Source organism: Xenopus laevis, chromosome 2L, assembly GCF_017654675.1.
Source record: "Xenopus laevis strain J_2021 chromosome 2L, Xenopus_laevis_v10.1, whole genome shotgun sequence".
Classification (NCBI taxonomy): domain Eukaryota; kingdom Metazoa; phylum Chordata; class Amphibia; order Anura; family Pipidae; genus Xenopus; species Xenopus laevis.
Window position 1 is genome coordinate 67,678,714 of NC_054373.1, and position 20,534 is coordinate 67,699,247.

Genomic DNA, 20,534 nt, shown 5'->3' on the forward strand with positions numbered 1-20,534 from the left:
TTATTCAAGTCCCAGGAGTGAGTGCTGGCTATTCTATGGACTATATATATATATATATATATATATATATATATATATATATATATATATATATATATATATATATATATATATATATATATATATATATATATATATATATATACACATACATATACAGCTTATATATATATATATATTTTAACTGAAGATCTTATGATCAATATAGGCTTGGATATTAGTTTGTCCAACATGTTATCTAAGCATAAGACTCTTAAAGGCATTAATAGAATCTGCGATCACAACCTCATAAATAGTCCTTTTTGTATGACCAGGTGATTTCACGGAATGAGTTGATGCTGGAAGAAACAAGAAATACTATTACGGTCCCAGCATCTTTCATGTTAAGAATGTTGGCTTCACTCAACCATATACGGGCAGGTAAGAAACAATAATTACAATAGTAACAGGCATTGCAGGCAGCTGAGATTCTAAAGGCTTTGTGATTCAAAGTATTGCGTTTTTCTTTTTTTAATTTCTTGCGTGACTAGTGTAAACTTAAATTGCATTTGCTGGTTTCAGTTGTTAAAGCGGATTAATAGAGAGATTGCTAAAGGAATGAATGAAGCAAACAAAGCTTGTTGCAATGTCCTCACATAAATGACTTGGAGGTGCTGGTCTCTAGTTTCAGGCTGTGGACAGGAAAAACTGAGGGTATGAACTGAGTTAAGAGGACAAAGCAGATAAAAAAAGTAATATTAATAGTAATTGATATTTTGAGCAGAGAGAGAGATTAAAAAAATCAAAATAATATATAACTCTGAAAATCTAAAAGAGGAAATATATTTCTAATTAATGCAGACAAATGGAAGCTGTTAGTGAAGGCCAACTCCAGCAAGGGCATGCCCTGGAGAAAATATTTGGGTTCTAATTGACTGGGCCCGTAGCCGGCACAGTTTTTTTGCACACTAGCATTTACAGTATAGTTGTGTTTAGAGGACAGATATGTTAAGTTTAGCATTAGATGGAGAGTGATGAAAACATATAAACAAAATAAGTACATACAGTAAGTTTTGTTAAAGGAAAACTGTACCCCCCAAACAATGTAGGTCTCTATAAAAAGATATTGCATAAAACAGGTCATATGTAAAACCCTGCTTCATGTAAATAAACCAATTTCTTAATAATATACTTTTCTAGTAGTATGTGCCATTGGGTAATCATAAATAGAAAATTGCCATTTAAAAAAAATAAGGGCCGCCCCTGGCATCGTACGATTCACTATGCACACAAACATGCCAACAAACCATACTTGTTAGGTCACATGAGCCAATTAACGGACAGAGTTCTGTCTTTTGCTTCAACACTTCTTCCTGTTACAGTTACAGTTGTAGTATTTCTGGTCAGGTGATCTCTGAGGCAGCACACAGACCATCACAAATGGTGGCTCAAGGCAAGAGATGTAAAAGGGCAAGATTTACTTAAATATATAGATCAGTTTGGTAAGATTCTTTAATATGCCACTTAATATGATGTAAACTATCTGTTGCTTAAGTGTTCATTTTGGGGGTACAGTGGTGTGAAAAACTATTTGCCCCCTTCCTGATTTCTTATTCTTTTGAATGTTTATCACACAAAATGTTTCTGATCATCAAACACATTTAACTATTAGTCGAAGATAACACAAGTAAACACAAAATGCAGTTTTTAAATTAGGGTTTTTATTATTTAGGGAGAAAAGAAATCCAAACCTGTGTGAAAAAGTAATTGCCCCCTGAACCTAATAACTGGTTGGGCCACCCTTAGCAGCAATAACTGCAATCAAACGTTTGCGATAACTTGCAACGAGTCTTTTACAGCGCTCTGGAGGAATTTTGGCCCACTCATCTTTGCAGAATTGTTGTAATTCAGCTTTATTTGAGGGTTTTCTAGCATGAACCGCCTTTTTAAGGTCATGCCACAACATCTCAATAGGATTCAGGTCAGGACTTTGACTAGGCCACTCCAAAGTCTTCATTTTGTTTTTCTTCAGCCATTCAGAGGTGGATTTGCTGGTGTGTTTTGGGTCATTGTCCTGCTGTAGCACCCAAGATCGCTTCAGCTTGAGTTGACGAACAGATGGCCGGACATTCTCCTTCAGGATTTTTTGGTAGACAGTAGAATTCATGGTTTCATCTATCACAGCAAGTCTTCCAGGTCCTGAAGCAGCAAAACAACCCCAGACCATCACACTACCACCACCATATTTTACTGTTGGTATGATGTTCTTTTTCTGAAATGCTGTGTTACTTTTACGCCAGATGTAACGGGACGCGCACCTTCCAAAAAGTTCAACTTTTGTCTCGTCGGTCCACAAGGTATTTTCCCAAAAGTCTTGGCAATCATTGAGATGTTTTTTAGCAAAATTGAGACGAGCCTTAATGTTCTTTTTGCTTAAAAGTGGTTTGCGCCTTGGAAATCTGCCATGCAGGCCGTTTTTGCCCAGTCTCTTTCTTATGGTGGAGTCGTGAACACTGACCTTAATTGAGGCAAGTGAGGCCTGCAGTTCTTTAGATGTTGTCCTGGGGTCTTTTGTGGCCTCTCGGATGAGTTGTCTCTGCGCTCTTGGGGTAATTTTGGTCGGCCGGCCACTCCTGGGAAGGTTCACCACTGTTCCATGTTTTTGCCATTTGTGGATAATGGCTCTCACTGTGGTTCGCTGGAGTCCCAAAGCTTTAGATATGGCTTTATAACCTTTGAAATTGAACTCAGGTGTGATAAACCACAGTTAAGTTATTTTTTAAAAAGGGGGGCAATCACTTTTTCACACAGGCCCATGTAGATTTGGAGTTTTTTTTCTCCCTTAATAACATAAACCTTCATTTAAAAACTGCATTTTGTGTTCAATTATGTTATCTTTGACTAATAGTTAACGGTTTTTGATGAGCAGAAACATTTAAGTGTGACAAACATGCAAAAGAATAAGAAATCAGGAAGGGGGCAAATAGTTTTTCACACCACTGTATAGTTTTCCTTTAAAGAGAATTACTTAAAGTAGTGCTGTCCAACATCTGTGGTACAGAATTTTTCTTTGTGTCTATGTGGTGTAGGGCTGATAATGGAAGTTGACCACTCTGTTTTTTAAACAATATACACTTTAAACCACATACATGTTATCACTAAAATAGTTAAGAACATACCCACATTAATGGTTGGTGCTCAATTGTTTCACTCATGTGAAAAAAAGTTTATTAAGTCATATGAAGACCTATAATAAGAGGGCAAAAAAGGGGGGAAGGGGGAAGTAAAGAAAAATGTCCAGTATCGAAAGCTTGTAAGCAGTAAGGTGCACTTACCAATGCTAACAGGGGGTCCAGGTGTTCAAGCCCCAGACCTTCAGCTTGGGGAGGTAATGTCATACATTCTCAATTCAATGGTAGGCTGGCACAAAAAACGGACTTCACTCCAAAATATGACGCAAATAAAATATTTTTTATTACACAAAAAGTAACATCTCCAAGGGTGGGCACTTAGTCATAGGCTTGGGATATTCTGTACAACCAGTGATATTTAAATGGGAACACACCAATCAGAGAAGTGTTTTGGACAGATCAGAAAAGTTAATAAATATTCATAAGTAGTGAGTCTGTCCAAGGGAAACATAGTATATATAGAAACAACAGGTTAAAAGCTTAAGTATATAAGCTTGAGTATATATTTTTACAGAAAAAACATATATATTGCACCATAAGAAAATGCTTTTTATGCCAGCCTACCATTGAATTGAGAATATATGAAAACATACCCTTAATCTATATGCCGCACACACATAGGCAGTGTAGGAGAGGTAGAGAATGGCACATACGGACAGTAATAGGGCAGGCAAAGTATGTGTCATGCCAGGGCAGTATTGCTCTGGGCATACTTACAGTTAACAAGGTATATAAATGTTCTCAGGCTCACAAAGAGACCCTTGTTTGGGTATCCCACCAGGGGGCTGTGGAAAGGTGACATCCATATCTGCCTTCTGAGACAATTTGGAGTCACACCATTTGGGCAAGGAAGCTGGCCAGTCAGTTCTTTGATCAATTGATCAAAGAACAGAGCTGTGGACTTAGAGCAGCAGGGGAGGATAGTTAGTAGAAAAATATGGATTATAAGAAAGGATCCATATCTCCTATATCATAGGATTCACATCCTCATGCTTCCTAATAATACCAAACAGGGCCAGCCTATACCCACCAGTTAGGAGGGATGGTTCCTGGGGGACTGCAGCATGCAACCCCATTAGTGTTTGGTATCAATCGGATGACCCACATATGGATCACAGCCTGCCCATGTTTTTATTATAATATTGGGCAAGTACCAATATTATATTGGGGAATCTTGCCTGAAAACCCCCCCAGCAGGGGGGTCGTCAATGACAAGTTCCTGGGCACTCCTACCTCATGCATAAGGTAATGAGGAGAGTGTCCCAGCAGGCAATAAAAAGGTGACAGACCCAGTACCCAATGACATACAAGGAGGTTCCATATCCGTGGATTGTATGCCCAATGTTTCTTAACTCTTGCCTCAGAGGACACAACAAGAAATTCTAAACTTGGTAAAGTACATAGGGTCTTCTTAGTGTTTTTACTCCATTTTATTTACTGTTTTTGCAATTATTTTTTAATGTATGTCTTCCTTGTAATATACTTTTTATATACATGCACAGTTACTGTGGTAATATTAAAAATAACATTTTAATAACTTATGTCCTTGTGCTCTAGCAATATGAATGCTTGTGCCTAAGTGTATGAACTCACTACCATAGGAGAGAGTGCTTGATGCATTGTTGTAGTGTGAGTTATTACCTGTTATAGAATGCAGGGGAATAGTCACATTAGGTTTCTATCGCCTGTTAATGATAGATGGTGGCAGTGAATTAATTTTGTGGGTGTTGGTGTGTTTTGGGGTGTCTGATGTTAGTATAACCTGTGTGTAACCCCTTATAGGCAAACCCAAGAGTTATGTGTGGTTAAGAGTCCCGTGTTCGTGACAGTATGGAACAAACAGGCAGAGTAGGGCAGTCAGAATATGGAATATGCAGGCAGAGTATGGAACACACTGGTAGGGTAGAGTAGGCAATAGGTCAGAGCAGGGTAGGAGACCTATTGGGGCTACGCTTTGATGAACAGTACATATTGTACTATGTACAGTGACACAATGCCTCCTACAGTATCTCTGAGGTGTAAACAATGTGAGCACTGACAGTCTGAGGAGTGGTGGTCCTTACAGGTATGATCAATACACGGTCCTAAAGGTGTGAACAATGCAGGTTCTTTTACAGCCTGAATATGAGATTTGAACAATGTGGGGCCAGTTAATATCAGTTCTGATACCTTTTGAAGCTTACACAAAGGAAAGCAATCAAAGCAACTAGACATTAGTGGAGGGCCAGAAGCCAGAAGAGAAGGGCTCCGTGGTACACGCTGGAATAACCCAAGGGCCGGTTCAGTTTGTTGCTGGTAGGAGCAGCGGCCTGGGTTTCAGGTAAATAAATACATTAATTTGGGGGTGCCTAACATTTGGCACCTCCAAGTGCTAAATGGCTTTTCCTTCTTTAATAAAGAATGTACTGTAGCTACATTTACAGTTAGATGCAGGGCCGGAACTAGGGGTAGGCAGAGTAGGCACGTGCCAAGGTGCAAAGCTGGGGGGGCGCCAGGCACGCACCTGCTGTGTTGCCTACCCCATGTCCAGTCCCGTCTCTTACCGACTGCGGCTGGAATTATTTGCGCAAATGTGCTTCTGCGCATGCGTGCACACCGTTTCGCGCATGTGCGCTCGAGCGCAGTTTTGCACATGCACAACCAGGAGCAGACTCAGCCGGCGCCGTGGCTGGCCAGGTTGCGTAGGGCGCCTGGCTGGGTTGGCCCGGCTCTGGTTAGATGTGTCTGCTGATAGGGGCGCATCTGGTTTTTCTGCCTCCCTTAAATTCAATATAACTAATCAGAGATGTACATTTTTTGCACTGTGAAATTTTACAGGCACAAAACAAGCAATCAATAGCTGTGTAGGATTGAGAATGTAATAAAATGACTAAAAATGCAATCAAATCACCAAAATAAAACCAGTAGTAACGGTTCAGTGCAATTAGCAGTCAAGCTACTTATACTGCCAATAAAGACTAAAAAAATGTTACAAAATTGTGTATATGTTTGTGTGAACTTGCTCTTAGATCGTTTTAACTTTTTGTGGCACCTTGAAGGGTTAAACCTAAAAATAAAAACATTTTAGAACTCTGTTCTAATTATGGATGCACTGAATCCGGAATTCGGCCAGGATTCTGCCTTTTTCAGCAGGATTCGGATTCATTCAAATCCTTCTGCCCACTGGAATCCTAATTTGCATATGCAAATTAGGGGCGGGAGGGAAATTTCGTCACTTTTTGTTACAAAACAAGGAAGTAAAGAATGTTTTCTCCTTCCCACCACTAATTTGCATATACAAATTAGGATTCGGTTCAGTATTCGGCCGAATCTTTCGTGAAGGATTCGCCCGAATCCAAAATAGTGGATAATATAAAATCTTAAATCATGGGCATAAAAGTAAACAAGGAGCTTCTTCAGACATGCAAACAAACCTCAGATTAAAAAATCAGCCTTGAATTGTAGTAACACTGGAATTCAGTAATTTCAAAAGTTCTTTTGGTTTCTGATCTTTAAACAAAATTTTAAAAATTTGGATAATTGTGTCCTTCAAATTTTAAAGATGCCAATTTAAGTATTACTTGTCGAACATTACATTTTGTATAAAGAAACTATTCTGTGTGACAAATATGCACATGCTAAAAATAGAAAAATAGCACATGCTATGTGGAGATCTTTTCTCCTTGTTCATTTGAACTTTGCAGGGAATTTGATGTTATTCTGTTAACAGTCAAAATAAAAATGACCAGTTAAGGAAATAGTGACCATGAACATTCTGAGAAAATGGCAACAAAAGAATTCATGTATATAATGGCACCTCCAGCATGAAACAATGTACTGAATAACAATATATTTGTTCTTCACTTCTAGATCGAGGAGATGATCGTCCTGAAGGAGCTGGTCCGGATAACTCCAATGAAGATGAATGACCATACTTCTCTTATAAACATTTAAGCATATTGTATTTATATAAAAGCAATTTATTATAATTTTCCTAGACAGATTTGGCAAGTTTACTTTATTTTATGATATGAAAACTTTGTATTGTGACAGAATGGAGAGCCTCTGGTAACTTATTGTTTTAAATTAAAAGGATTTTTTTTATATAGACATCTAATACATTTTGGCATGGCTTTTGGTCAGTAGAATTAACCTTAATTCTAAACTATAACTCCAGTCATATGCATATTTTATGTTTTAATCATGGCAACTAAAATTTGGGCTTTCATATATTTTTAAAGAATGTTGCTCTTTTAAACAAAAGCTATCCTTGGGCTGAAGCCTGAAGCCTCTGCATTCTCTATGAGCTGTTTGGCTATCTAGGGTATAATACAGATGAGGGTTCTCTAAGGGCTCGCATATGGAAACATATCTAGGGTTAGCTAAGGATTTCTGGGCTAGCCACTTAATAAAATCATGCTGCAGTACCAGCAAGTACGTATTCTGCTTCTGTTTCAAGCAGACCTACATATTTTTATTGTATGTCTGTAAGTTTATGTCTTCTGATGAGCATTATTATTATAGGTTAAAAAAAATATCTCTGAACTGTCTGTAAATGCAATGTAAAATCCTTAAGAAAACAGAAATTGCAATACAATTATGTGCTTGCTATTTACCATTATCTATTTACCATGAGAATCTGTGTTCTATTGGTGCAGCTAATTTTGTGGGCAATAATAATATTGTAGGCAATCCCTGACAGAAGCAGAGTAAGAGTGGGATAAGCCAATCACAGCCCTGCATTCATACAATAAAAGTTTCCTATTAGGTAAGCCTAGCTGCTCATTGGTTGCTATTTTACAGTGCCAAGAGCCGCCAGTTGCCCTGCACAGCCTGAGAAAGGAGGCAGCAAAAAGCAGAACACATGGTTGGGACTAGTAGGGTCTTTGGAGATATTTTCAATAAATCAGCCTAAAACAACTTTTTAAAGCACATTCTTGTTCTTTTACACAATACTCCCCCTTTAAATATGACAGGTAAATGGTACACATACAGTTTTAACATACCATAGATATGCACTGTTCATATTTTTATTGTATTTATATTGATTTGTCAGTGGCTGATATGTTCCTGATAGGTGCAAATTTGAGTCCACTGTTGTAAAGCTTGCTGCTTTGCTTGGATGCCTGCAATTACTTTAAAATTTTAAGAAAAAATGCTATATTGTGAGTAGCAAACATGGCATATTGCGTAATATGGTTGCACTTTGTAAATAAACCCTCGTCTGCTAGCAAAAACTGGATCCCATGTGGTTTAAAAAAAACTGTGGAAGGTAAGATGTCCGTACGCCATTATTTAAAATACATTTCATTGCTTAGTTCTTTTAAAGGAGAACTAAACCCCAACAATGAATATGGCTAAAAATGCCATACTTTATATAAAGGAAATTTGTTCTTACCGTAATTTCTCTTTCCTTTGGATCCAAGCAGCAGCACCTATGAGATTGATTCCTCACTTAAAAATAGGACAGTTAGACACACCTCCAACAATTAAGTACCCAATAAAAGCCCCCCTTTGTCCCACACTCATCATTGTCATAACAAGTAAACCATAATGCATATCAACCATTTATTGAAAACAGTGGGTGGGAACTACCTCTGCTGCTTGGATCCAAAGGAAAGAGAAATTACGGTAAGAACAAATTTCCTTTTTCCATTGCATCCTTCGCAGCAGCACCTATGAGACATAGAAAGTAATTCTTTTATACAGGGAGGGAACTTCCAGACATCGCCGTGTGGAGAATGTTTCTGCCAAAACCTGCTTCCTGTGAAGCCCAGATGTCAAGCCTATAATGCTTCGAAAAAGTATGCAGACTACTCCATGTAGCTGCCTTGCAAATTTGCTCCGCTGACACTTGACTCCTTTCAGCCCAAGATGTGGCCACAGCTGTGGTGGAATGCGCTCTGACAAAAACTGGAGGCGAGAGATTTGCTAATTCATAACATAAGTGAATTGTATCTCTAATCCATCTAGCAATAGTAAACTTGGAAGCTTTATTGCCTTTTGTTCGACCTGCAAAAGCGATCAGTAAACTTTCGGACTTTCTGATGGAGCTGGACTTCCGTAAATAACTTTTCAATGCTCTTGCTACATCTAAAGAATGCAGATTCTCCTGCTCTTCTCCCACAGGATTTGGAAAGAAAGAGGGCAAAACTATTTCCTGGTTAATGTTTGAAGTCGTGGCCACCTTTGGTTGGAAGGATGGAACAGTTCTTAATACCACTCTGTTTTCCATAAAAAGAATATAAGGCTCTTTAGCAGAAAGAGCTCCTAATTCACTGATCCTCCTCGCAGAGGTAATTGCTAGTAGAAAAGTCAATTTCATAGATAACATCTTAATGTCAGAATCTTCGATAGGTTCAAATGGAGCATTACATAACCCCTTCAGAACAAAATTCAAGTCCCAACTCGACACAGGCTCTTTATAAGAAGGACGAATCTTCCAAAGAGCCTTCATAAACAATGTCACCAAAGGATTAGACTTAAAAACAATCCCAGTGAAAGCAGAAATCGCAGAGACATGTGCTCTAATCGTCCCAGGCTTTAACCCCTTGTCAAACCCTTGTAGGAAATTTAACACATCACAAGGGGTCAATGGTGCCACCTTGTTCTCCACACACCATTTGCTAAAGTCCTTTTGAATCCTTGCATGGGCTTTATTTGTGGAAGCTTTCCTAGATTGCAGCATGGTTTCTATTACTTGATGTTAGAGCCCATACTTAGTTAGTAAGGGCCTGTCAAGTTCCATGCCGTCAAGCGAAGTCTCCTCAGATCCTTGTAAAGATACTTGCCCTGAGACAGCAGGTCCTTGACCTGCGGGAGAATCCAAAACTCTCCATGAATCGGGCGACAGCTACATCCACCTTTGGTGGTGCTTCCCATTGATCAACTTCACTTTGTTCTACTGGATATAACAGTTTGAACCTCTTATTTATGACTGGAGCCTTTTCTGGATTCCTCCATTCCATATTCATAAGCTCCTTCATAAGCAGGTGTACCGGGAAAGTTTTATTTTTTATACAGCCTTTAAGATCCCCCTCTGGGTCCTTTGACTGAGACTCTCCCTCAGAAACCTCTATTTCTGCTCTTACGGCTTTTATCAACTTTGGCACTTTTTCTGTTTGGAGCAGAGCCAATTCCACCTCTTCCTCTGAAGATGATGAACCGACTTCATCTAGGATTACTAGATCCCCTTCTGGACCTGTATCAGAATCCTGTTTAGCAAAACCCCTCTCAGGGCCACTCTGATGTCCCACCTCCTGCATGGACTCCTTAATCAATTGTTTGATTAAATTAATGGAGGACACTGAGAGCTGGGATTCCCTCTCTAAACTCTCCACACAGCGCCCCCTCTGATAATCATCAGGAAGAGGTGCCTCACACTCTCTGCATATAATATGTTTGCTCTTCCTTTTTCTGTTTCTAGATCCTTGACTCTCCATTGGGCTTGACATCTAAGGTAGGTAAACAATAAATACTTTTTATTATTTGTCCCCCCCCCCTTTTTTTTTTTTTACTACCAAATATAAAAAAATACCTTTAGGCTTCATTAAGAAAAAAATTCAGGCAGAATCCTCCATAGGAAATAACAAACAGTCCCCCCTTTTACATGAAAAGGCCTGTTGTCTTTAATGCTGGCTTTAAATAGCCTATTCAAACCGTTTGGCGCGAATTTTGGCATTCCCAGCGCCATTAAGCCACCCTGCGCACATACTTACTTTGCGCATACGCAGTAACGGCTACCGCCGTTCCCCTGTCCGCGCGTCTGACGTCACGACGTGCCGCGTTCCGCCCTGTTGCTTGATCCCCGTGGGAAGTTTGAGCAAAAAATGGGGCCAGATAACAAAGAAGACTTTTCTACCTATGCAGAAAGTCATCTTCTTATACGCACCTTATCCTATATTGCTCTTGGAAAGGTATTTATTTCCATCCTTTGTTTTAAAACTTCCTGGAGGTATTGCTGCCCATTTCTCTTCCATCTAACAATCCTATCTTGTCCGGTAGGACAGAAAAAAACAAATGATGAGTGTGGGACAAAGGGGGGCTTTTATTGGGTACTTAATTGTTGGAGGTGTGTCTAACTGTCCTATTTTTAAGGGAGGAATCAATCTCATAGGTGCTGCTGCGAAGGATGCAAAGGAAAATGACCTTATTGCATCAGCCTAAAGTTTCAGCTTCTTAATCGCATGCGATTACAGGGGGTCACCATCTTGGAAAGTGTCTGTGACACTCACATGCTCAGTGGGCTCTGAGCAGCTGTTGAGAAGCTAAGCTTAGGGGTTGTTGCAATTTATCAATCAGAAAATTAGGTTTGCCTGTAATATAAGATGATGCTACAGAGCAGATTAAATTCTGATGCTAGTTGCACTGGTTTCTGTGCTTCCATGTAGTAATTACCTGTATTAATTATTAATCAGCCTTATATTGTACCATTTATATTTTATGTGTAATGTATATTTTGAGTCGGTCCGTAAAGCTCAGCGACTGACAGCAGCACAGAGCATGTGCAGCGAATGAGCAGAAAAGAAGATGGGGAGTTACTGGGGCATCTTTGGAGGCACAGATCTTCAATGCGGTTGCCTTGGGCTGGTACAGAAGCCCAAAACATAATGTTTCTAGCCTACTTCTTTAGTTAAGCTTTAGTTCTCCTTTAAAGGTAGGTTACTGTATATGTTCTGTATTTGTGTGTTAGAAACAATGATGACTATATAATATACAGTGTGTCACTCAGATCTCCTCTAAATTATTGTCTAATCCCAGTAAGCAAAACATTTTGAGGAAAAGCTTTACTGCTTGACCCTGTGCTAGATTTAAGGACTGGGTACTGATTCTGGCGCTTGGCCAAGCAACCATAGTTTTATAGAGGAACAAAAAAAGCACAGAATGACCGTTGGTCATGTGGTGGTCAAGAAATACTTCATCGTATTTTTTGAGCTTTCAGTATATTCTTTTATCCAGATCACTGCAAGAGTGACTGGGCTTCCGAAAAGGGGAATGTAACCTGTATGGCATCTAGATGTCTGTATTAGTAGCTGATGTACTTCATGAGAGCAATCATTGAGTTAGAAAAACAAGTAGTTTTCCAAGCTGATACCTATTAACCCTTTCACTGCCATAAGATTTGGTGCTTCTGGTACTTATAATATGAGACAATTTCTTGCATTTTAGGGGTGTTTCCTGGGGGGGGGCACTTTTAGTTTATCAAAGAAAATGATACATCTTTTTTTTTTTCTGGACAACCTAAGGTTTTCTACTCCAAACTACTGAACAGTTTGATTCCCAAAGTGCATAGGCTTACCTAAGTATGTGGTATGTAGTGGCCCCAAAATAAAAAAACTCCATATGATCGATCATTTCAACTACAGCAAAATTAACAAATGTACTGCATTGTCTGTGGGTCAAAGCCATAAAAAGTGTGTATACCACAGAGAGCTGTATATTTTTGGACATATTTTGAATCTAAAATGGGTAAATATGCTTTTCTATGCCAAACTGCTAACCTTTCTAAAAGATGGTGGTTTTAATGACATTTCTGAAAATCTCAAAGCTTTAAATTTGCAGCATTTTATCTCATTAGGTACCAGGTTAAAACATTAAAAAAAATTAAAATTAGGACATTTTGATGCCAAATGTGAGTAGGTTTACCAAAGTATTTAGAATTTAGAGACCAAAATATACCATGTGCATACTGTTGTTATGTCTTACATTTCAACTACTTCAAAAACACACTGCCTGTTTCATTTGTGATAAAAGCTGCAACAAAAGTGTGCTGAGCCCTAAAACCATATATTTTGGAAAGTACACATTCTCCTGAATCCAAAATGAGTAAATGTGTCTTTCCTATGTCTATCTACTATGTACCTGTGTGTAAAAAATGTGTCAGGCCTTTATTTTTAACCTTTTGATATGTAATAAACAAGATTTTATGACTGCTTGCTTTGTACTCTGATGTAAGGAAGCCTGAATTGGAAGTGCAAATTGGTAAGCATGCAAATTCTCATGGTTATCACTGTGGCTGCAGCAAACTAAGTATCCTACATGCATCATAAGAGGCCATGAATATATGCGAACCCCTGAAAAACATATTTTGGGAAATTACACATTCTGACAAATCTGAAATGGGTAAAGATGTCTTTCTAATTGAAAAGCTAGTGTGTGTGTGTGTGTATATATATATATATATATATGTGTGTGTGTGTGTGTGTATATATATATATATATATATATGTGTATATATATGTATGTATGTGTATATATATATATATGTATATATATATATATATATATATGTGTGTGTGTGTATATATATATATATATGTGTGTGTGTATATATATATATAGAAAACTATCTACCCGTTAGCTAAAAGAATTGGGGAACATTGGAGTAACATTAGGAGAAAGAAGTTGGGAGAAAAAGGAGAATCTGCCCACTCCTATGAACACTGTAACTCTGTCCAGGGGGGGAACCTTAAAGATCTAAAGTTTTTGGTGATAGATGGTGTTCCCACTCTGAAAAGAGGAGGTGATAGGGATAAACTTCTGAAATGCAAAGAACAAAAATGAATATTTGATCTGAATACCCTCCACCCAAATAGCTTAAACGGTAGATTTGAGCTGGCACCTTTCCTGTTAAGATAGTATGTTGGCTGACTGTTCCCATTTTTATGTAATATGTCTTTAATGCTGAATATGCCTGTGGTCCCTTTAAGATTAGGGTATTTAAAGAGATACAGACACCAGAAAAGAATCTTTTTATATCTATAATAATATTGCCTTTGAATGCTATTTATAATTTTGCCATAAAAGTATTTGCTTGATGCTTTTACATTACCTGTCTGATGCCCCATGTTCCTGTATGAGGGGGCTGCCATATTTGTGCAGCAGTAGTGTGTTAGCATTAGAAACTCTAACTGACAGGTTGAGAAGAGACAGTCAGGTTGGCAAAACAGTCAGGTTTAGGAACTTCAAGTAACAATTACTTACAAAAGCAGAACGATCAGTGAAAAATGATCAGTATGACCTATGGGTAACTTTTAATATAGATTAATATTTTGGAAATACATTTTTTAGTGTCAGTATCACTTTAAAGTGAGAAACAACATCACTTCCGGTTTTCAACTGCTTGAGAAAGCCCTATTGTGGCAAAACGCATTGCAGTACCCAGGTGGGGTCACTCCTTAGGTTGTACCTTCATTTCTGTATGCTTTTATTTCAAACATTGAAAAAATTGTGAAAATCTGTACCTTGCCGGTACTTCGTGATCCGCTAGTTCGTGAAATCTGTAAAGTAGCGTAAAATCGTGAAAAAGATTCGGAGGTTGCGTTCCGCTGTGGAGCGTACGCACTATAGCAGACTGTGCGCCACCTTCGATCTTCGGGAAAAGGACATCTGCAGAGAGGTGAATTCGTGAAACAGGTTTGGGCTGCTGAGCGTTCAAATCAAGGCTGTGCCCTCGAGGAATACCCGGAACTGAGAATCTGGTGAAACCAATCCAATCTCTTTTGGGGGGCTTTTACAGCTGGCAAGGAGTGGGGGACGCCCAAATACATCTCTTATGAAATTGGCTCTCTATCTTTAGCCATTCATCGATCTGCCTGCTAATCCACTAAGTAAAGTACTGCATATTTCATTGCTTCACCATATGGGGGGAAGAAAATCTTGATCTACACCACCAATTGAAATAACTTGCTGAATCTTGCTGAACTGCAACTCCCAACCTTTTTTATTGTTTGTCAATCTATAAGCATGCACCACAACCAAGGAACAGTTACTTGATTTTTCTTTACAGGAAAAGTGATCACCCACCTGGATTGAATCAGTAATTGTTTTTATGCATATTTATTCATAATTTATTCACAGTTTGATGCCCTATCTGCATAGATTTAGAATAGTCTCTGGCATCTTGGGTCTCTAAAATAAAAACTTTGTAATTTACATTTCTTGTCTGGCAGTCTACCGTTTACGAAGCACGCTTGCATATTGTGAGGCAGATTTAGCAAAATACGAGTTGCTGCGTTTTCTTTATTTAAGAAAAAAGTGGACATACAAAAAATTGTGAAAACACGAACACAAAAAAAAAGTATTTTCTGAAACCATAAATAATGGCATTTATTAAAGAAAAAAAAAGTAAACTTGCCATAAAAACGAGGCATGTAAAAGCTGTGAGGTTGTATAGAAATCTGTTGGAACTTAATTCTTTTTTTTCTCACTGCAGTTTTTCAGCCTCATTAAAAATTAATGGAACAATTTTATTCCCACCATCTGAAAAATGTGAACTTCAGCTAACGGTTGAGAAAATTTGCTTGTGTTTTGCGGGGGGTTTTTTGTGCTTTTTTTTCTGTAATATTGATTACAACAAGAATTGAAAGGATACAAAAGTGTTATTTTCTTTGTTCCTGTGTTTTAAGGTTTGTGAAATAAATGGTACATTTCTGCAATTTAAATGTTTTTTTATTGAATAAAATAATATACATTTATACAATATACATTTTATAACAGTGCCATCTGCTGGTTATTTTGCCCATGCCTAAAGGAAAAAAACAGGAGAAAGAAGGTAGAAGAGAGTCTTTACGTAAAGCCAAAATTAAAGACATGCACTAAAGACAAGGATAGTATTGGGGGTGTGGATGCCACAGAAAATTATAATTGCTGTATATAGAAACCCCCCCAAGTGCAAATTAGGAGAATAAAGCCCAGCTACTTTAACAAACAAAGAGCCTACAATATCCAGACACTGACTGGATTAATGGGTTAGGAAAGTTGGGTTAAATGGCACATAAATTCACTTTACAAATACATTAAAGATAGGCTTGCCACTTTTGCTCCTTCAAGCAAGTGGGGCATGAGATGCTTGACATTGGTGATAGAGCTGGTTATGTCAGGGGCATGATGATGATGATAGGGATTGGTGGTGACATCAAGGGGCAGTGCTGTAACAAGTCAATCAGTGATTAGCTGGACTCCTTGTATGTGTGTGTGTAAAGTGAATAAAGTACCCCCTCTTGTAAAATATAAGGATATTATAAGTTACCGTGGAGTTTCATGACCATATAAAAGCACGAGACCGAATGCCGAGTGTTTTTATACAGGTCATGGAACTCCAAGGTAACTTTTAATATCCTCATATTTTGCAACTGGGGGTACTTTATTATAATACACAAGTTTCAGTGAGTCATGTGACAGAAATGACATGAGGAGTTAATAGCATACCAAGGCGGTCTCATACATTGAGGGACCACTTATCACCAAGTATGTACAGGGAAACGAATAGGGGAGACCAAAGAAAGAAGAGCTTTCTGAAGGTAGAAGGGAGCCACAAGTGTGGTAGTCGTAGATGTATAACTTGTCAACATATGAAAATTTCAAAAGAATTTAAGTCTACGGTGACAAATACTAGCTTTAAAATAAGAGATTATATCAATTGCAATACATCCACAGTGGTTTACTTGATAACATGTCTGAAATGTCAGAAACTATGTGGGCTGCACAAGTAGAACGCTAAAGGAGCGAGAACATCTGAGTCAAATAAAGAATCCAAAAACAGTTGAAAAGAGTAATATAACGAGACATTTTTCAAGATGTAATGGGAGTGATGTAGCATATTTTTCTGTACAGGGAATAGAAAAAGTAAGACTGGGTAGTAGAGGGGGTAATCTGGCAGGGCTGTTGGCAAAAAGAGAACGTTTTTGGATTTTTTACTTGCATACTCGGTTACCACTTGGTTTGAACTACGAGTTTGATGTAACATGCTTTACGTAATATATAATGTAACTGGCTATGTCTACAATGAGGTGGATATATAGAGAATGTGATATACACTGGTAATAATATTAGGAGTGAGAATACAATGTAATGGGGCAGTAATTGCCATTTAAATACTTGTTTAAATGTGGGTATCCTGATAAAATGGTTGTGAGATGAAACAGAGTATAGGCAGAAAAACATTGTTAATAGGACCAATTTGATATGTATGTTGCTTTAAGAAAAGAAACGTGAGGTGGCAACACGTGATTGGTTTTAACGTTTGGGGAGGGACTTCCTGGGGTATAAATTTTGTGACCAGATGTAACAGCAGTAATGCCTATGAATAAGTGCCTGTGGGTGCGAAACGCGTAAGGCGGAGCATTAATTGGTCTGTATGCCTATTTTTTAATATTTATGATAAATAAAATGTGATTTTTTAACTTTGAGAATTGAAGTGCCCTTTGGAGTTGGGGGCTATATTCCAGCATTTTTGGCCCTTTTTGACAGGCCTGTATAGACTGCAGCAGTTGAGTAGTAAGTTTTTTAGAAATGACATGAGAACTCACTGTTTATAACTGGTGACATCAGAACTCACCGTTTATAAGGATATAATTTACAAGATATTCATGGCTTTTGTGTGTGTATATATATATATATATATATATATATATATATATATATATATATATATATATATATATATATATATATATATATATATATATATATATATATATATATATATATATATATATATATATAGCCTTCAAAATGGACCAGCACTCCAGAGATTCTTCCAAACAGATATTTTTATTCAAACATCACTCGTGTATCCAACGTTTCAGCCCACATTGGGGCCTTTATCTAGGATAAGGTGCAAGTGAAAAAGTGGTCATATAAATACAAAAAACGGCTCCAAAATGACGTCATTAGCAACTAATTAATGCAATTGGTGCAGTTTACATACATTGAATAATTGAATGTGTACCCTATTGAGATTTCACCACTAGTTGGTGAGGCATGTGACAGAAATGACATGAGAACTCACCGTTTATAAGGATATAATTTACAAGATATTCATGTCTTTTGTGTGTGTGTGTATATATATATATCCCGAGGGGTCCTATACTCGCAGTTCCTGAGGGTTATCAGGAACAATTCTGATCCCAGTAAGGCTGAAGTACAAATCACTGACTTGGCTGACCAGTTTCTTTCCAGGGGCTATTCGCCTACTCTGATTGAGGAACAACTAAGAAGAGCGAGGAAGTGGACTCAGGAGGATCTACTACAGACGAATCTGACCGTGAAACCTTCACCAGAGTTGATTTTCACCTCCAAATGGACTACGGTGAGCAGTAGACTTAAATCTGCAGTCGCAGATAGATGGGAGATCATCAATACTGACACACACTTACCTTTTTTTGAAAAGAAACGGCCCCTTTTGGCCTACAGAAGGGGTCAGAACCTTAGTGATCTGTTGGTGGTGAAAGACATACAACCTGTGCCCAAGACAGTGACTACGTGGTTGGGTCCACGATTAAGGAAGGGTTGTTTCAAATGCAATAACTGCTTAACAATGTTACAAGGGTCACACTTTACACATCCAAGGTCGGGTCGCAAATATTCCATCAACTTTAGGTTATCCTGTACAACGGACCATGTGGTGTACATGGCCTGGTGCCCTTGTGGCCTACATTATGTGGGCAAAACAACCACTACTTACAGAGAAAGGATGAACAATCACAGAAGTGCGATTAGATTGGCCCTTTCCAGCGGCAGAGCAGACCAACCGGTACCCAAACATTGGCTGAAGTGTGGGCATACTTTACCACAGTTTCGGCATATGCTGATCGATCATGTTCCTGTTCCCAGGAGGGGGGGTGACGGGTTTACTACTGCTGAAAAGGGAATCGATGTGGATTTATAAACTGGACACGCTGGCCCCTAAAGGGCTGACTATTTGGACACTCTTTGACCTAGTGTATTTATAATGTTTTTTTTTCGCTTACGGCTGTATAATCTTGTAGCATTTTTTCCATGTTTATTTGGACCCTTATTTGCTTACCACTATGCACTACTACTCTCTATAGGTGACACTGGTAGGTTTAGACATACACAAGGGTCCGATCTCTCATTTTGTGACTAATGCTCATTATACTTAGGTTGTAAGTTGTTTCCTTAACACCAGCATTCAGAATGTAGTTCCGATATTCCAGCTTGAATACTGTTTTCCCAAATTACTCTCTCAACACTTATTGTAAGTCCATTAGATTGACACATTTTGGCTACTGTCTTGTTACAAATAGGTTTATTAGCTATCGATGTGTTTTACTCATTGAGTACAAACATTTGGCAACATGAATAAGATAAACATCATTGATACATTTTATCTTTTTCTCTCAGGATATCAGCCTGCAGTGCAATGAAATTAAGCTAAATGCCCGAGGACGGCCCCACACAGGGTTTCGGGAGACGTCTGGCAGCTTCTGCAATAAAACACACAACAGTACGTTACCATGCCTGCCCCAATAGCGTGATAGAGACCGGTTTTCTTGAAGTGCTATACAAATCCTACGCCTGACACTATTATACCCGATGTTCTGGAGCCTCAGTTCTTGGTGTTAAGCGTGTGTTTTATTTGTGCGGATATGGTAAGTGAGCCGTTAAATCGGCCCGCTAGCCAGATACACAGGCACCGCCACCTTGACCGTGTATACGGCTTATGAGACTCCTCGATGGCAGACCCCCAATCGCGAGGTCAGTGTTTGATGGCAGTATTGATGTGCGCACTGGCAGAATCAACCGGTAGTATTACTTTGACGCTCCGTAGTGTATCGTGCTACGCTTATCGGCCTTCCGGGTAACGGCTGAAATAGCAAGCGAGAATAATGCAGTAGCTACCATACCCCATACGTCTATACCCGTACCTGATACTGGTGGCGACATCTATACCTATCGCTCATGCATCGTGAACACTGCAGGTTTGACTCAATCTAACGACAGAGGTTTCCTCCGTGTCTTTTAATTTTTTAATTTGTGTCTCACTTATATTATGTTTAAAGCTTGATGTTTGGCATCACAAATTACTTATGCACAGGGTTTGGTTTTGTGGGTCTCTCTCCCCAGTAATGTGGTTGCTCTGCACTTACCTCGCGAATCCGATCAGTGGATGACGTCATCCTCACGAGCTCACCACTCCCACGTCTCCTCACTTACCTGTTTTATCTGCATATTTGGCGCCCTTTTGCTACTACTAATGTGTATAAATACCTGTATGTTTGTTTTGGTGCACCTTCACTTCCTGAGGACGGCTCAAGTGTCCGAGCCGAAACGTTGAATAAAAGATATTTTCTCTTTTTTACCTAAGTCCTGTGTGTGCGGACCTTTTTTGAAAATTGCATACTATTGTTGTTTGGTTCCAGCACCGAGGCATCCATTTTGTGCTCTGAGTGCACCGACTCCATGCTGTTTATATATATATATATATATATATGTATGTATTTGTCTATATATATATATATATATATATATATATATATATATATATATATATATATATATATATATATATATATATATATAGTTTGTTAGCCAAAGAACCACACCAAACAGGACTTAATATAACGTTTCAAAAATCAAACT

The 20,534-nt window shown here is 38.4% G+C and overlaps 1 protein-coding gene across 7 annotated transcripts in view; it reads left to right on the forward strand.

The window, feature by feature from the left end:
• The window catches only part of dcaf6.L (DDB1 and CUL4 associated factor 6 L homeolog), a 112,789-nt gene extending 105,530 nt beyond the window's left edge, over nt 1-7,259 (forward strand). For all 7 annotated transcript variants that reach the window (XM_018244984.2, XM_018244986.2, XM_018244985.2 and 4 more), the window contains 2 exons: nt 315-420; nt 7,020-7,259. In XM_018244984.2, coding sequence (XP_018100473.1) covers nt 315-420; nt 7,020-7,078 — 165 coding nt within the window. In that variant the 3' untranslated portion in view covers nt 7,079-7,259. The remainder of the gene's footprint in view (nt 1-314; nt 421-7,019) is intronic.
• The last annotated feature ends 13,275 nt before the right edge of the window (nt 7,260-20,534 follow it).